Below are 17,241 nucleotides of genomic sequence, written 5' to 3'. Positions count from 1 at the left end.
TCTCCATTGCGGGGGGGGCTGTGACGGGACCGGGGCTGAGGTGAGCGAAGGGCCCGAGGTGAGCGAAGGGCCCGAGGTGAGCGAAGGGCCCGAGGTGAGCGAAGGGCCCGAGGTGGCTGCAGCTCCACGGCGCGGCCGCCAGGAGGCGCCAAAACAGCGGCCCCGCCGCGCGTCCCGCGGCTGCTCCGCGGCCCCACAGAGGGATCAGGACCGGGACCGGGACCTAGAACCGGGACCGGGCACCAGAGATGAAAGCCGGGATTGGAAACCCGGTCTCCTTGCCACTGCTGAATTGAAAGGGAAAAGCTTCGCCCACAAAATGAGATGGAGGGGATGTCATAAAAGCAAGAATAAAAATCGTAATAATAAGCCCTTAAAAAAAAAAAAAAAAAAAAAAAAAAAGGAAAATTTAAAATAATAATAAAAATTAAAGCACTGACAATAAAACCAATAATAAAACTAATGCTAAAATGCAAATAAAAGAAGCCATTTCTCACCAGCCCAGCACTAACCAGCCCTCCAGGCTTCTCCACTCCAGGGGAATGAGTGGGGCAAATGCACCAAGTTCCAGGATAAAATGTCCAGGATAAAATGTGTGTGTTGTACAGGACAGGATGGCCAGCATGTCACAGCTTGGGGCCACAACACAGGGCAAGGCAGATGGCATGGCCAGGGTGAGGACACTGCCCTCTGTGCCACTTCTGGCTTCTCTCCTCAGGCAATGCAAGTTAGCCCCAAGATGGTAAGGTCACCAAAAAAAGTCTTGTGGCCCATTTCCTAGCACTTTCCTTGAACTTGTGCATTAGATATAATCTACTTGGTTTTTCTTTCTGCAGCAAAAACCTCTGCAGCCACCTCTACATCTCAAAATACCTCACATTAATTCCTGACTTGGTGACACAGCTGATGGGAAAAGTTCTCAAACAGATTCAGGAACAGAGAAGAAATGGCCTGGCATTGGCTGGAGGAAGATGCAGACCAAGGCTGGCTGAGGTCTTGCTTTGGTTATCTGTCCTGAGCCTTTTGAGTCTTCCTTCAGGAAGGACCAAGGTCCAGGAGACAGCAGCCTCTGGGGACCAGGGACCCCTGGAAAAGATACTCAGGTTCCCCACTACATGGATCTTGTATTGTTCTTGCTCTCACTGATTTTGGCACGATTCCTCCCTATCCCTTGGCAATTCTGCTGTTTAGGATTGAAAATGGAAATATTTACCCTGAGTTCCAGTTGTTGTCTCCTACACCCAGATGAGTTTAACCACTCCTGGCTATCCAGAGTCACTCCCTCACCCTGTCTCATCTTTACATACTCTGTGTTGAGCTGGTTTTCCTTCTCTCCACGGGCTGGATCCCCTCACCTCACCTGCTATGGGTCCTCCCTCCAGCATCTCAATATATTTAAAAAAAAAAAAAAAAAAAAAGAGAGAGAGCTCTCAAGATGTCACATGTCACCTCAATAGTAGTGAGGGAACACGTCCTCTGCTGGAGATGGTATTAATGACTTTGCAGCTAGAACAGCTAAAAAAGAACATTTTCCTCCTACCTGCTCCCTGCCTTGGCTGGCTCATTTGAGGGAAACATCAAATGGAGAACTCACTAATGCGGGCACACACCTTTCTTTGATCTTACTAATGAAAACTAAACAGTGTTAGAATATGTATTAACTAGCCCAGTATTAAACATGACTTTGCACTGGATGTGAACAAGAGCAGTGCTATTACAGCTGTCAGTGTCAGCGTTAAGCCGGGCTGACCCAATTACTGCGATACCAAACCCGACAGCCCTGCTGAATGGAGTGTTGAGCTGGGAGGTTGTGTTTCCCTGTAATTTCCCTGAGCAGAAGCTGTGTTTCCCACGGAGTAGCTGCAGGATGTGGAGCTGCAATGAGTTGCTGGTGAGGAGAGCAACCCAGCCATTGCTTCACTGATTTTATTTAAAGTAACGGGGGGAAGGGGGGGGAAGCAGATCTGATCCTGCAGATTGCTGGTAATTAACTGGTTTGTGGGCTAAGGTTGATGTGGCTACTACACAGCTGAAGGGATTTATCCCTCCCCTTTAGGAACTCCAGCACCCTGGAGCAGTTTGCTCAGGGTGAGGAGGGGGAAAGCTCGGGAGCAGGAACACCTAGTTTGAAGCAGTTAACCTCTGAAAATCCTCAGGTGGAAGTTACAGGTGACCAGGGCATGTAGGAGCAGAGCCCTGGAGCTGCTGTACAAGGAGATGTGGGAGGGCTGCAGCTACCCAAGGTTTGAGGCAAAGGGTGGAAAATCAAAGCATGCTGAGGTCTTGGAGCACTCCAGCAGCCTGGGTTAATGGGGAAGCAGTGCAGAGGAGAAGCTGAATTAAGAAAGCTCAAACAAAGGCAGAGGGAAGTGGCAGGAACTGCCTGACAACCTGGAGTCATGCCCTGTGCTGCCATGGCATTGCTGTGGGAGTGATGGGCCCACAGAAGTTCCTCTCTGGAGTATTATTGAGATATTAAGAGGTGCTCTGTCCAGTTTCTTAATCAGTTAAAACCTGACAGCACCCAGCAATGTTTACTGCCTGAGGCATAGGAGACTCAGTCTTGCTGCCTGAAGTTCTCCCATCCCATCCATGGTGGGTGCTGCAAAACTTCAAGATCAAGAAGATCTGGATCTTGAATTAAATGGTCAGCCCCAGTATAAATAGGGGAAACAAACCCATTAACAACTTTCTGATGGCCCTATTTATACAATAGGAAATCCTTAATGGGGGAGAAAAGCCCCATATGAGGGTCCCAGAGGTCTCCACCCTGGAAACAAGCTTTTAACACCAGGGAAGTCCCATCAGCTGAGGAGCACATACAGCATCACCCCAACATTTCCCCAGGGGAGGGCTAAAAAACCCAGAGTGCAGCCTGACCCCTGCAGCTCCTGAGGATGCCCAGAGAAAATCCCATCCCGCCTGCCCGGAGCAGCCCCCGCCGGCACTGGGAGGACTCCAGGAGGACCCAGGGAGCCAAACCCCTCACCCCAGCAGTGAGGAGAGGCTGATACAAACCTGCACGGGCCGCACCAGTCCGTTTGTTGGTTGAGGCCAAAGCGAGCTCTGCATTTCTTAGGAGAGGCAGGATCTGAAGACAGAAGCATGCGTGGCGGAGAATGGGCAAGGCAGAGGCACAAAGAGGAGGAGGAGCAGGAGGAAGAAAAGAGGCAACATCATTTTAGCCACTTGAACACACGACTAACAGACTAAAATCCAATTTTTTTGGGGGTGTTGTTTTTCTGCAGAAGACCAGTGCTGGCACCACCTCTCCTGGAAAAAAACTGATCGTTAGGCAATTATCAGTGATGACTGCTGGCAGCTGGAGAAGGAGGAGGTTTGGGAAACAGTCTCAGCTCTGGCAAATATAGGCAATCATGGGCAAATTCACAGCTCTTCAAACTGGTGAAGTTTGAAAAAGCTGCCAAATCCCAGAGGCACTCCTTGCCTCCTGTATCTGCATCCTTACCTGCTCCCAGCCCTCCCAGTAGCAACTAAACAGGGCTGCCAGTGAGCTCAGACTGCACATGGAAAAGAAGAGAAGGAAACTTTGCAGAAGCAGGCTGAAAGCAGAGTTAGCACCAGGGAGACCCAGGCCCAGGTTATTCTGCTCTGCCCCCCACTACTCCCCTTCCAACTTTAAAGGAAAAGCTCTTCTCTGTGGCCTTTCCTAAAATGTTGAAATTCTACTGGGTAATTAAGGGACTCATTAGCAGCTGGGATGGTTTTTAGTCTGACTTTGCTTGAACTCTAGGTTACTCTGAAACTAAAGCTAAATTTTGGGTCATGCCATGGGTGATCTTCAATCCTGTCCCTGCTTTTAGTCCCACACAGAATACTGATGCATTTGAGAGGAGTTTTCTTTCATGAATGGTAACTATAGGGTTGATGAGTACAATCACTATGAATATTTTGAACAGATTAAGGTTAGGGATATGACATTATGCACTTGCCAAAAATGTGATCTTTTCAGTTTTCACACACTCCCCAGGGTTTACTTCACACATGTCTCTGAAAAACTCACTGATATTGATCTATCACTTCTTAAAATATATAAATACATATTTTAGTTAAGCTCAGAAGAATAAAACATGTGAAAACATGACAACTGCTTTGGATTATCCCCCAGCAGAAACAACCAGCTGAGGTGCACACATTTACCTGAGTTGGAATCTTGCTGCTTTTCCCGTGTTCGTCTCTTCTTTTTCCCCTAGGAAACCAAAGCAAAAGTTGTTAGCCCAGGAGAGCAAGGGTGCTGGGCAGGGTTTTGGGAGCTAGACCTGATTTAAGTAATATATTTAAGTAGATTTATGGAGTTAAACAAGTTTTACCTCCTGCAACAGTGGCAGAATGATCAACAGGGGATCTTCCTGGTCTATTCCTATTCCTCCTCTCTCTCTCTCTACCTTTTTAAAAAGCCTGTGGCTTGCTTTAGCACCTTCCCCATTCCCAACACCTGCTTTCATGTGGTGGCTTATACCTGCTTGCCCCATAGTAAGTTACCAGGAGGAACATCCCTGATTTCAAATGGGAAAGTCGTAGGAAATCCCCAGAAATTTATTTTTAATTAAAATTTACCTATTCCACTGCTTTCGCAGCTCCAGACCCATGTCTCATTCTTCTGTTTCCATCCCTCACTAACAAGAAAACCCAATTTTAAGCCCAAACTGAGTCAAAACCCAACTCCCCTCATCTCCTAATGAGCTTATTAATGAGGCCACAGTGGTGCAGGAGCAAATCTGACTTGCATGGAGCAGGCAGCTCACAGGGCTGCCTCTGCCCATTGACTTTTTATATGACTTCTTGTGGTTTGAGTGAAGATGGGAAGCTCCAAGCTGTGGTAAGCTTTTTCTTCAGTGTGGGAACAACTGTATTTCCTGCCCAATATCTGCATCACGTGCTGCAGAAGTGACCTACATTCCTCCTCTTCCCTGCTCAATCCTTTTCCACAATCTGTAAGAAACCAGCCCTTTCCAAGATAATTGATGCTGTAGGATTGAGATTTCCACAGAGGATGTGCTTGGAGGAAGGTGGTGCCTTGCTCTCCAGATGTTGATGTCCTCCAGATGTGTGCCCACTGATGCTGTCACCCTCAGCAGATGCACTTTGTGTCCTCTAGGGATCTAAAAAATGGATCCTCTAAGGATGTCTGTGGAGGGTGAAAGCATCCAGCACTGATCCTGCAGAGCTGCATATGGATGCTGAGCTCTTGGTGCTTGCAAGGAGTCAGAGATGCTGTGGGGACTTCTCACAATCTCTCCTTCATCTCTGCCCTCTCTTTTTTTTTGGGGTGGTTTTGGTCTGTTTAAGGGTGTTTGGCCTTTCTGGATGGAGGACTTGGGTTGGGGTGGGCTGGATGGGTGCTTGCTCTGTGGTTCCCAGAGGAAAGAAAGTGGCTGCAAAGGAAATGATGGAGCCTTAGATCAGGGGGCAGAGCCTTTGAGTGGATGGACAGACATCTGAAGACTGAATGCATGCTTTGCTTCAGGTCTCTAATGAGTCTGTTAGGCATGTAAGATCAAAACAGGTGAAAAAGCCACTAGAAAAGACCCAGAGCATGTCCTGTGCTTCTGGAGCACTGCTACACTCATGCAACCTCCTTTAACACAGTGCTGCTGAAGTGATTTATATAGCTGAGGGGAAATGAATTATAATCTTTTAAAGAAGAACCTTTAAATGTGCCAGGGAATAGCCCACAGGCTTCCCAAGTACTGACCCTACCACCAGGAACTGTGGGGCAGCCTTATCCCTCCGTCCATCCATTTCTTTTTTCCCAGGGAGCAGGAGGCCTGGGAGCCCTGGCTGTGCCAGCGTGGCCTGTCCACCCCAGCCCCCTTTAAAAAGAGCCACAGTTTCAGATGCATCATCAAATCAGCCTCTATAATAAAGTTTTTTTTACTCTGCTCACACCTTGGGGATGGATTTGGCAGCACACCTCGCCACAGCCAAACCCAGGGAAGACCCAAGGCTGGAGCTTTGGAGGATTTTTGTTTTCTTTTTTTCAGTCTGGAAAGAAGTTTTGTTTGTTTGTTTGTTTGTTTTTTTTACCCATAACAGTGTTTGTTGGGAAACAGGATCACCAAAGACCTGGGATGAGCTTGCAGAGTGAGCAGTGCTGTTGTCTGCCTTTGCTCAAATTGCACCTGAATACTTCGAACACAGGGTGCTTGGTTTGGGGGGAGTCCTCTAACAAGAGCTGACAAAGGAGACCACAAAGCAAAGGGAGCTGAGCTGAGCAGGCTGCAGGTGCCTGTTCAGCCCCCCAAGCCATCCCACCCCAAATTTCTCCTCCTGCATCTCTGCCCTGTGCTCTGCTCCTTCTGGGCTGATGTCTCAGCTGCTGCCCAAGATGCTCAGAGCAGTGGGTTTCCATAAAATTGTATTTCCAAAGATCACACCCATTAGTTTCAAGTTCCTCTTCCCTTCTACTTGTTATTCTTCTTCCTTTCTACTTATTACTTGGAAAAAAGACAGCAAACTACCCTGGTAGCTGGGGAGCTATGAGATCTGTGCTATGGACAGACAATGAACCAAGAGGATGTTCAAAATGCTCCAGAAATGTCGATTTTTATAGCTACCATGCCACCAGGAACAACACTGCTAGGGACAGGAGGGCTGTTTGGCAACCACCAGTTGTCAGCCACCCCCAGGGTCATTCCTGGCCATGCCATGGGGAGGGGGTCTGAGCCACTCACATAGTTGTCCCTGGCAGACCAGCCTGGGTAGAGCTGCATGTGGAGCTGCCGTTCCTTCCGAGCCAGTTCATAGTACTTGGCCTGCTCCTCCCTGGACAGTGCATGCCACTGCAAGGACAAAAGCAGAGGTGAGATGTGGCCCCAATGTCCCCTCCAGCTTCAGCCCTCCCAGTCCATCCCACCGCAGCTGCCCCACTCTGGGGCACATCAGACTCGATGAGTTTAAGGGGTAAGAACACCCATTTTTGGGAGCAGGGGTTTGTTACATGCCCCAGAGCAGGTGTAAGGGATGGGGACACTGCTCTGGGATGATGGTGCTGAGCCCCATATTCTCTTACCCTCCTCCCCAGGATCTGGTTGATGGCAGCACTCTCCTTCAGGGTGCACTCAGCAATGACTTTGGCCCTCATTTCTTTCATATACAACATGAAAGCATTCAGGGGCTTCTTGATTGTGGGCTTCTTGGCTTCCTTCTCTCTCTTTGGTTCTGGTTGAGGTTTCCTTGGAGGAACCAAAAGAGGAGCTGTCAGAGCCACCCACCAAGCTGGCACCGAGCTCAGCAGAAGACTCAACACCAAACCCACCCGATGGCACGAGCAGGTGAGGTGGGAGGTTGAGATCTGTGCCCATCCTCCTCCCATGCAACCATGGGGGTATGATTCTGGCTTGAATGGCTTCAAGGTGTGCCAAGAGAGCTTAAGATTGCATACACAGAATTATTTTTTTTTTTACTGAAAGAGTTTTCAAGCATTGGAACAGGCTGCAGAGGGAAGTCACGATCCCTGGAAGCATTCAAAAACCAGACATGGCACTTCAGGACACGGTTTAGTTGGCACAGTGCTGTTGGGTTGACAGCTGGACTTGATGATCTTAAAGGACTTTTCCAACCTTAATGATTCTAATTAAATGAAAGGGGCATTAAGGTGGGAAGGAGCATTTCCAACTTACATGTTACGGTCATAGTGCTCCATCTCTTGCTTGCCGGAGTGGGGCACGATGGCAGGGTGTGGGATGCCAGTGGTGTGCATGCCAGAGCCCAGCATCAACGGGTGAGTGAACCTGCAACAGAGAGGGGATGAGCCATGCCGGGGACACTGGGGAGGTGGGGAGGTGGGATGGCACTCCCAGGATGGCACTCCCAGGATGGCACTCCCAGGATGGCACTCCCGGGTGGCAGAGGCAGACGGTAAGCGAAGGACACGGAAAGCAGACGGGTGCGTGGTGCTGGGCAGCCACCCCTGGGTTGTCCCCAGCACTGGGCACCTGGGTGGAAAAGGTCTGGGTGCCACTGCGAGGAAACCATCCTGCAGTGGGAGCCACACTGAGGGTGCTTCCAACCACGGGCAGCAGGTCTCTGTTGTTGCAGTATCTTATGAGCACTGCAGAAAGGAGCAACAAACTCAACCCAGGGCTTGGGTGGCAAAGATCAGGACCACCCCGTGCCTTTCTTTTAACAGAAACAGCATAAGTCTGAACATGAACCAAACTGCAACTCTAGGAGGTGCACCTTGCCCAAGCAATGCTCTCCACCAACACAGGACTGAGATCACGAAAGGTCTTGCTAGCTTTCAGGCTTCATTAGCTCTCTCTCAAGCTTTAGAGGGTAAAGCCAGCACAGGCAGCTTTGCCAAGCTTCTTGCCACTTTATGACTGCAGCTTGAGATGGCAGAATTGCCCATGGGAGATGAACTGTTCATTAGATATGCTGGCACAAAAAGAAAAGCTGTTTAATTTAATCTACCAGCACAGTCTGATCCTTATCGGACCAGGTGTACTCGCTCGGCTGCAGCAGTGCTGCAAAATCCACCCCAAAAATCAAATCCTGCAAGCTGGAGGTGCTGTGCTGGGCTCGGGGAGACTTTTGGACCTCTGTAGGGAACCTTTAGCTCCTCTCTTGCCTTTGCCTTCGAGGCTGGGCAAAGTGATGCCTCAGAGAGCAGGGAGGGCTGGCAGTGCTGCCTTGCCCCTGCTGCAGGGCTGACGTGGAGCAAGGGCTGCATGGACTGAGAGCTGCAAGGATCAGGGGTTGCATGGACTGAGGCTTTCACATGGCTAGGGGCTTGCTGGGGAAAGGATCTGCACGGTTTTCCTGTGGGAAACCTCCACTCTTGGCTCTTCAGGACAACACAAAGCAGAAGCAAAAGCTGGTGAGTGAGCACAGGCTCCATTCCTCGCTGGAGCCACGGTGGCTTTGCCCACCACTGTGCCTGGAGGGGCTGGCTCTGAGATTTCCATCCACGGGGGATGTATTTTCCCCACCAAGACATCACTGGGGCCTGGGGATATTTTGCCAACCCCTTCCCATGGGCAGGATCCAGCCCACAGCTGCGCCAGGCCCCAGGACAGGATGGGGGAGGCAGAAGCTGTGCTTACATCTTGGAGGGATGAGTTGTACTGATGGGAGGTCAGCAAATCACTGCCCACTGCCTGTCCTGCTTCTGAGGTTGAGACCAAATAAAAGGGATCAGTTTCTGCAGAGTAAACCCCAGCGGTGGTGGCAGCAGGGATAAATTCAGGATTGGGGTTCCTGACAATGAGCAAACTCCTGAGCAATGGATTTCAGCCTCTCTTCCCAAAGCAGAGCTGAAGGCAAGGGTTTCTGGCTTTGTTTTGACTTTTGGTGATTAAAACCCAACCGCTGCACATCTTCCCAGGCTGCTCGATATTCCTGAGCACCCTTGGGACCAAGCGCTGCCTAAAACCTCCTTCCCTTCCCGTGGCTGCCTCAGGGGGAAGGTGCGTGGCCTCGGTCTGCTGCAAGCTCCTACCACACACACTGCAAGCGGCGAGACCAGCTGAGCTGCTGCCCTGTCTCACACAGCTCATACTCACCTGGAGAAAGAAGCCCCAGTGGAAAGTGCTGACGAGTACGGCTGCCTAAATCCACATGACGGGAGCGGATAGACAGACTGGCTCTGCCTGGGATCGGGAAGAAAGAGGCTATAAAGTATCCACAGCTACGTGGGGTTTGCTAAAGATACCCTCTGCTAAGGGGACTCGGGGCACCAATGCCCCAGGAGCTCTGCTTGGGGGATGCTCGGGGTGTCCCCTGGGCTCAAGGGGCAATTGGACTTTATTCTGGGGGAAGCCGGGCCTCCCAGCAAAGGTTGGATCCAACTCTGACCCCCCACCTCTGTCGCCAGTGTTGAGACAGCTGCAGTTCTGAGTTGTGTGCTAAAACATTACCCTGTTTGCTAAAACATTAAGAGATGTTACTATTGCGCAGAAGTTGTCTAAAAGAACCTTTTTTTGGACTAAAAAAGCCTGGTTGGAGTCTCCCTGTGCAGTGCACAAGAGACTCGGCAGCTTGGAGATGCACTGGGAGGATGACCAAGCACAAGAACCCAGTGCTTGGAGAAAAAGCACCAATTCTGCCCCTGTAAAAGCTTCAGAAATGCTCTGTTTTCCCCCACACATTTCTAAAAAGATGCCTGTTGTTTTAAAACAACACAGAAGTTCAGTCCTACATTTCTTTTCAAAGTAATTTCATACTGGGAACTGGCCCCATACCAGACCTGGAGCTGGAAATTGTTTTTTGAGATGGTTAAAATAACTCTGCAGGAAGTTCCTTGTTGTTCCTAGCAAGGGAAAACCCCCAGCTTCTATAAGGAGAAATATCTCAGAAATACCTTGTCTATTTCTGCAAACCTGCCAAAAGATGCTCCCAGCCTAAAACTGCGTGGAAACCAAGATGCCCAAGGAGGATATGACATGGTGCTTAAATCCCTCGCAGATGCTGGTGCTCCTCCAGCCAGACTGCACAGAGCTGTGCCTAAGAAAAGTACCAACTATTTTCATCACTAATAAAGCCAAAAAAAAAAAAAAAAAAAAAAAAAAAAGCCCATTATCATTCAGGGAAGGACTGAGCTCCTGAATGCCCGGGATTTTTCAGGGCAGTTTTTGCCCTGGGGAAGAATAAAGACATTCAGGCCCTGGAGCTGAGGAGGAAGGAGGTTTCTGTTTCTGCTGCTGTGTCTCGGCTTGACCGAAATCGGCAGGATCTGTCTGCAGGAAAGGCAGGGGAGGCGGCGGGGCTCTGTTTACACCCTGCCAGGCAGAAGCCCTCTCCCACCCCTTAGATGTCGGCGGGTATAAACACACCAACAAACAGCCAAGTGCTCCCCAAACAACCTTTGAAGTTGAAGGCGGCTGCCCCAGGGCCGAGAAAACACTCGGAGCTAATCCAGAAGCGACGGGCGCTACGGCAGAGGCTGAGGGGTTGGGATAGAAAAGGAGCTGAGCAGTTGTGGGTTCATCCGAAGTGATTCCGAGGTGTGAATTAACCCAATTGCAAAACGGATCTCTGGTGGTGGGGAATACACTCGGACAGCCCCGTATCACCTGGTGATGGGAGAGTGGCTTAGCAAAAAAAGTCACGGGATGGTCATGGAGGGGCTGCTGCTCGGGTTGGGGAGTGGGTGAGTGACAGGGTTTGCAGGCTCCTGGCTGGTTCCTGCCAGGCTCCCGCTGGCAAAAACTCACTCGACTTGGCCTCTGAGAGGCTTTTATCCAACTGTCATCCCAGCTAATTACAGAGAGAGTGATGGCAGCTCCTCCTCCAAGGGCTCGGTGAGAACAAAGCCCTTTTCTGCCCAGCTTCTGCCTATCGGATCGTGGTGGAAAAGCTGCTTCCCAGCCTGGTGGTACCAGTGTGAGCAGCCTTGTCACAAGCCTCCCTGTCACAAGCATCCTTCTCACAAGCATCCCTGGCACAGGCATCTCTGTCATGCAGCCCCTGCTGCCTTCTGCCTCCCACACGGGGGTCAACACTGCCCCAAACCTGCTGGACTTCATTGCATCCCACCCATACCAGGAATACTACTTTTTTTTGGCTTTTTCCCTAAATTTTGGGTAGGCAAAAGGATGAGGGAAGGCTGTATTACAGACATGGGCACTTTGAGGCGCTGCCCTCTGCTCCTTAGGGCCGTTTGTTGCTTTGCTGTCTCTGCTCTGTTAGTCACTGATGAACGTGTCTGACGAGGTTGCTTGAGGATGCCAAGCCCTGCTGATGCTGGAGCAGCTCTTGGCAATGCCACAACTCCCTCCACCAACAATCAAGCAACAAAACCTGCTGCAAAACCAGACTTCTTCATCCCCTGCACGCTCAGGGCTGCCCTTAACAGTATCCCACCCTGAGAGTGGACCTTGGCAAACAGGCTCCTTCCTTGACCCCAACTATTTTTCATGCTACAGCACAGTCACCCCACTACTTGTTTTTCCTGAGGATGAATCACGTTGTATGAGGAGTTAAATCATCACCCAAGAGTAGCAGATTTAGCACAGAAGGCAAAATGTAATCTCTTTGAAGCAGAACTGTGTATCAAAGGCCTCAGCCTCTGTTTCGCTGTGGTTTAAATATCTGGAACATGAAATTCATAAACAAAACAAAAAGCTAACATTTTTACTTTGTGTTTTAAAACGCTTCACCTCTCCCATTTCACAAGATGATCTTGTATCTGGAGGCCTCTGCTGGGCTTTTCCAGCTTCCTCAGAGCCTCCACAAGGTCCCTGCGTCACCGACCAGGATTAAAAATTAATCCAAAGAGTGACGATGCCTGCACAGCCCTGCCCACCAGCCCTCCTGCTGCTTGCCACCACAGTGACAAAAGCCTGGGGAGCATGCACTGGTGCACTTTTAACTCACGTCCCTGGGGCAGGGTTCCCAACAGGCTCCACTTTATGGGATGCTCCTGACCCGTGCAGAGAGGACATTTTGGGAATGCTCCAGCTGATAATCCCTCCTTCCCTGTCCCACCTGGGGCATCGGGTGCCACCAAGCCAGGGCACCAGGGTCCCTCACTTGGGCAGGTCTCTGCCACGATTGACTTTTTTCCCTGCATGTCAGACCCTGAGAAGCACCATGGAGCCTCCCATCAGACAGCACCACGCCAGCAGCATGCTCAGGGAAAGCACTGCTTGTGCTGAAAACCCCAGCAAGGAAGAAAATTACCTCCTACTCAAAAAAAGAGGCTTTTTTTGTGAGGAGGAGAGGTGGGTAGGAAGCTCTCCCTGGGTTTCCTAATCCACACAGGCAGCCAGATGTAAGGCAGAGGATGGGTTTGAATCAGGCAGGTTGCAACCCCACTCCAGGGACACCCCAGCCAGGACAAAGCCTTCAGCCTCTCCACGGACCTGTTCCCCATCTCTAAAACAGAGCTCAGTCCTCCTCCCCATCACAGAGCAAGCAGAAGGGGTGAAGCTGGGGTGAAAGCACCATGGTGGTTATAGAGTATGGTGTGTGCAATCAACTGCCCCCATTAGGGAGTGGCTGGCAGGCTGGGGATCTCCACACTCACCATCCCATCGACGGCGTGATCTGTCCAACTCCACCAGGAGGCAGGGGATAGAAACCAGGGATGTCTGAGGTCTGAGAAGGACGGTGCACTCCTGGGGGAAAGGAGGAGAAGATGAGTTAGATCCATCACTCTGCTCCTCAGCTCACCCAGACCCTCCAGCTGCTCCATCTAAGGGGACTGTGGGCAGCAGGGAAGGAATATTGGAGAAGGAAGGAATATTGCAGCTGCCTGCAAGAGGCAGGATATTATAGCTGCTCTTTTTATCACTCTGGTTCTCTCTGTGGGGATGTGGTGGGTTGTCCACATTGCTGCAGAATCACAGACACAGATGTAAGGGGGTGGGGAAGGCAGCTTGCTCCTGCACAAGCATCATCCCTACTCAGTGTCACACCAAGGCCAAGAAGCAACTTGTTTTGGGAAGGATTTGATGGGACTTTGGACATCCCTCTGTCCAAAGTAGCCTGTTCAGGTGCCAACAGTTCCTTCTCCACATCAGTCATCCTAGCTCCCCATAAGTGGCCAGAGGGATGCTCCAGCAGGCATCATTTCTAGCTCCATTTTCAACCATTTGAGTTCAAAGCAATTGTTCCATGGACTCTGAGGGTGCCAAGAACAGTGGAGGTGGGTATGGTGCCAGCTGGGAATTCACCCTTCACATGGGGAATCCCTGCCTGATCTTCAAAGCTGCTGGCATGGGTGGCATGGCCAGGGGAGGAGACAGCCACAGCAGCATCTATCAGCTTCCATCTGGGCTTAAAAACAGCCAGTGGAGCCCGGGGCTGTGGGTGGGACTCAAGAGAACCCCAGTGCTGCTGGCAAAACCAGCCTAAAGCTGACCCCTGGACTGGAAACTGGGAGGGGAGCTGGGGCTGAAGTCTGTCACAGCATCCTGGGATGCTGACACTAATGAGCCTCAGACAAAGACTGGGTACAAACTGTCCAGCAGCTGCCCTGGGCAATGGAATAAACTGGTGATTATCTGCAAGCACTTTGACAACTCAGAAGTCACGGTTATTCTCCTCAGTATATTAATGATAAGTTATTAAGAATTCCACAGACAAAATCCAAGCATCTGGGTAGGAGTCAGCTAAAAAATGTGTAGCTGAACTGAAGGGAATATATAACTGAGTGTGAGGTTTCCCTGTGGCTGTGCTCAAGTGGGATGCAGCAGCCCCCTAAAGGTCAAACAAAAGCAGCACCTGTGTCAGGCAGCTGCCAGGATTCCCTGAGATTTGGACCTCCAACAATCCACGTTGCATAAGCCAGAGCACAAGTTATTCTTGCTGGCCCAGTGGTTGGGCCACCAGCCACTGACTCAGAGGATTTTGTACTTCCTTGTCTGTGTGTCCTTGGGCTACTGTGAAACACTTTAAAGGATGCTGTGAGAATGAGCACAACGGCGACTCTCAAGCACTTACATGAAGTGATAATGGGAGATGTTTCAGTGATGAAAACAGAGATGGGACCCATCCAGACAGAATGAATGGGAAGGAAACCCTCACTCCAGCAGTTTAGGGATGGGGGATGCAAAGCAGAGCACAGCTGCACCATGGAGGCAGCTCCTAGCTGAGGATGATGGTCTGACCTCCATAAACAGGATCTGGGGGGTCTCCAGGAGGGCCAAGCTCCCCCTGTCACTGATTTAAATGTCTTAGAAGGCTTAATGGGGGAGACTGGGAAGTGCCTGCCCTGAGGGTGTGCAGCCAGGGGATTCAGCTTCCCAGAATCATTGAGAGAATTACAGAATTACCACAGTGATGAACGCTGAGGGACTGCTCCACTGCTGATCATAACCCCCATGGAGGGATTTAACCAGCTCATCCCTTGGGTGAGCTGCTCCCAGATTGCTGAAGGCTTTCCAGGCTATCAGTGAACCCCTGGAGGCAGCTCAGGGTGAGAGGCTCTGGGAGTGGGGCAGAGCTCTGTGAGGCAGCTACAAAGGCAGTGTGAGGGAAGGTGTGCTGGGTCACCTTCCCGGGAGACTTGGGAATCTGCATGCTTCCTCTCAAGGGTCAGAAATCTGCCATTAGCTGAGCTTTTAATAGGTTTATTTGGTTAACTCTTCAGATTCTTCTGCTGAGTTTACTGTGCTCTGGGGGCTGACAAGCAAACTGCTGGCTGGAAGAAAACCAGGATGTGCCTGGGTATTTGGTACACTGGACCTAAATCCTCCCCATCAGCATCCCTGATGAGTCCAGAACATGGCCTCAGGGTTCAGACCAGGGATAATTCAGCACATCCTCTGGTCAAGAGCATCCTCATTATCCCATCGTTTTAGCAATGAGGTTAACTTAGCAAAGCTGATGTCCCTGGGACAGTTTGGATCCCTCTTGAGCGGAGACCTTTGCCCAGAATACAACAATTGGTTTTGTGCCTCTGTTTTCGCACTGATTTCTGGGTTCTGATGGACCCTGAACCCCTTCCTGAATGTAGCTTGACACAAAACTGTGAATTTGCTTGCTTTCATGTGAAATCTAGACCAGGTTTGTGCAAAAGCCTGGGTAATCTGAAGAGATGCACTAACCTAAGGTTGAGAAAAGTTGGATTTCACACTCAACTTGCCAGCAACCCATGAAAAATGATGGGCTGGGGTGAATTCCTGTGCACATACCTCTATTTTACAGTTCAGGGTTTAACTTCTACCTACTGTACTTTCCTCTGTAGCCTCACAAGCTAATTGAGGTGTCCTGGACTCATACAAGAACCCCAGGAGCCAAACTGTGTGACAACCACGTAACGTGTGGCAACAGACACACACTTAGAACAATCCAGTTAGCTACCAGATGCCAATCCTGTTTAGTCAAAATATTTCCTGTTTCAAGCATTTTTTTTGTCTCAAAATGACAACCTGACAACAGTTGGGGTATGAGTCAAAGGAAAGATAACTTTCCATTTTCTGGTTGACTCTTACGCATCATCTCGCAGGCTTTGGTCTCGAGCTGCAGGAGAGAATTGAGCACACTGGATCAGCTGAGTTGGCACTTTTGATACCAAACTCCTCTTCATTAGGATAACAAAGCATTGCCAAAACACTAAAACACTAAATAAAACACTAAATAAACTCCTGCTGCTAAGCAATGCCCCAGTTAACCAAAGCTCTTGACCACTGTCATTGATTTGCGAGCAGGATGGTGACATCAACCTTGACCAAAGAGGTTTCCAGCACTGTCCCCCTCCCACCACACAGGTCCCCACTGGTGTCATTACCTTGTTTCTGGTTGATGTCAGCGGGCAAGTGGGGCGAGTGGGAGCCATGGCTGAAATGGTCATTGCTGTAAGGGATGAGTGGGGTGAGCGGGTGGACTCCGTGGGACGGCTGCACAACGGGAACTTTGTTGGACTGCAAGAGAGAGAGAAGGAGGGAGAGGGCTCAGAAGTTGTTGGGCCCCATGAGCCAGAAGGGCTGGTGCCCTTCACAATCCCGTTGCTGCAAGTGAGGCTGGGAATTACTCAAAGTTCCCTGTGACTCTCAAGGGCAAGGCAGAAAATGCCCTTGCCTACTTAATTAACATTATAGCTTCCTGCAAGAAAAAACCACAAACCGAGCAGTGACAACAGCTGAAGGTGGCTGCATGGGTAGGTGAACTCAGACCAAATCAGCATGAAGTTTTCAACACTCAGAAGAACATTTTTTTCCCCATTCATTTCCATCATCTTTCATTCCAGGATGAACACTACAAACGTGTTCACCCAGTGCATTGCTCCTGTTTTCTGCCTTGTGCTACCCACAGGGTCTAAATCTGGACTTTCACATCCTGCACATTCACTCTGAAAGCCACGCTTGGGCTTTCCTAACAGGGGCTCTCAAGCTGGGAGAGCCATGCTGAGGGCAGTGCCTTTCAAATCATGATGTGGGCACCAGTGAGCCCTCAGCCTGAAATCCCCGTTGCTCCCAACTCCACAGCAGGGACCAGCGGGAGCTGAGGCAGCACTGGGGATGCAACAAATCCAGGAAGAACTGGGAAAGAAAAATCTGTTTCCTCTTGTAGCTACCCCTGCTAATGCACGGTGAGGCCATCGGAGCCCAACGTCTTTGTAAGAAGTGCTTTTTTTTTTGGTGAAGATAACGGGGAGTACTGTGTGTTGGAGCAGAGAGAGGGGAACCTGTTCAAAAGAGCTGTAAGGAAAACACAGACACAGACACAGACACACACAGACACAAAGACACACAGACACACAAACACACACAGACACAGACACACACACAGACACAGACACAGACACACACACACAGACACTCTCACACACAC

The 17,241-nt window shown here is 50.2% G+C and overlaps 1 protein-coding gene across 7 annotated transcripts in view; it reads right to left on the bottom strand.

Annotated features, from left to right (window-relative positions):
- Positions 1–17,241, bottom strand: part of TCF7 (transcription factor 7) — a 65,328-nt gene that overhangs the window by 807 nt on the left and 47,280 nt on the right. For 3 of the 7 annotated variants that reach the window (XM_071759301.1, XM_071759302.1, XM_071759304.1), the window contains 7 exons: positions 16,199–16,331; positions 12,992–13,082; positions 9,528–9,614; positions 7,644–7,754; positions 7,034–7,196; positions 6,696–6,803; positions 4,162–4,210 (listed from right to left, as the gene is read on the bottom strand). In XM_071759301.1, the coding sequence (XP_071615402.1) occupies positions 4,162–4,210; positions 6,696–6,803; positions 7,034–7,196; positions 7,644–7,754; positions 9,528–9,614; positions 12,992–13,082; positions 16,199–16,331 (742 nt within the window). Of the gene's footprint in view, positions 1–3,018; positions 3,092–4,161; positions 4,211–6,695; positions 6,804–7,033; positions 7,197–7,643; positions 7,755–9,527; positions 9,615–12,991; positions 13,083–16,198; positions 16,332–17,241 lie in introns of all 7 variants that reach the window. The other 4 variants (XM_071759303.1, XM_071759305.1, XM_071759299.1 and 1 more) reach the window with 3 other exon arrangements.

Source organism: Heliangelus exortis, chromosome 15 (assembly GCF_036169615.1).
Source record: "Heliangelus exortis chromosome 15, bHelExo1.hap1, whole genome shotgun sequence".
Classification (NCBI taxonomy): Eukaryota; Metazoa; Chordata; class Aves; order Apodiformes; family Trochilidae; genus Heliangelus; species Heliangelus exortis.
Note: the sequence above shows the minus strand (reverse complement) of the source record. Positions and strands in the feature narration are given on the sequence as shown.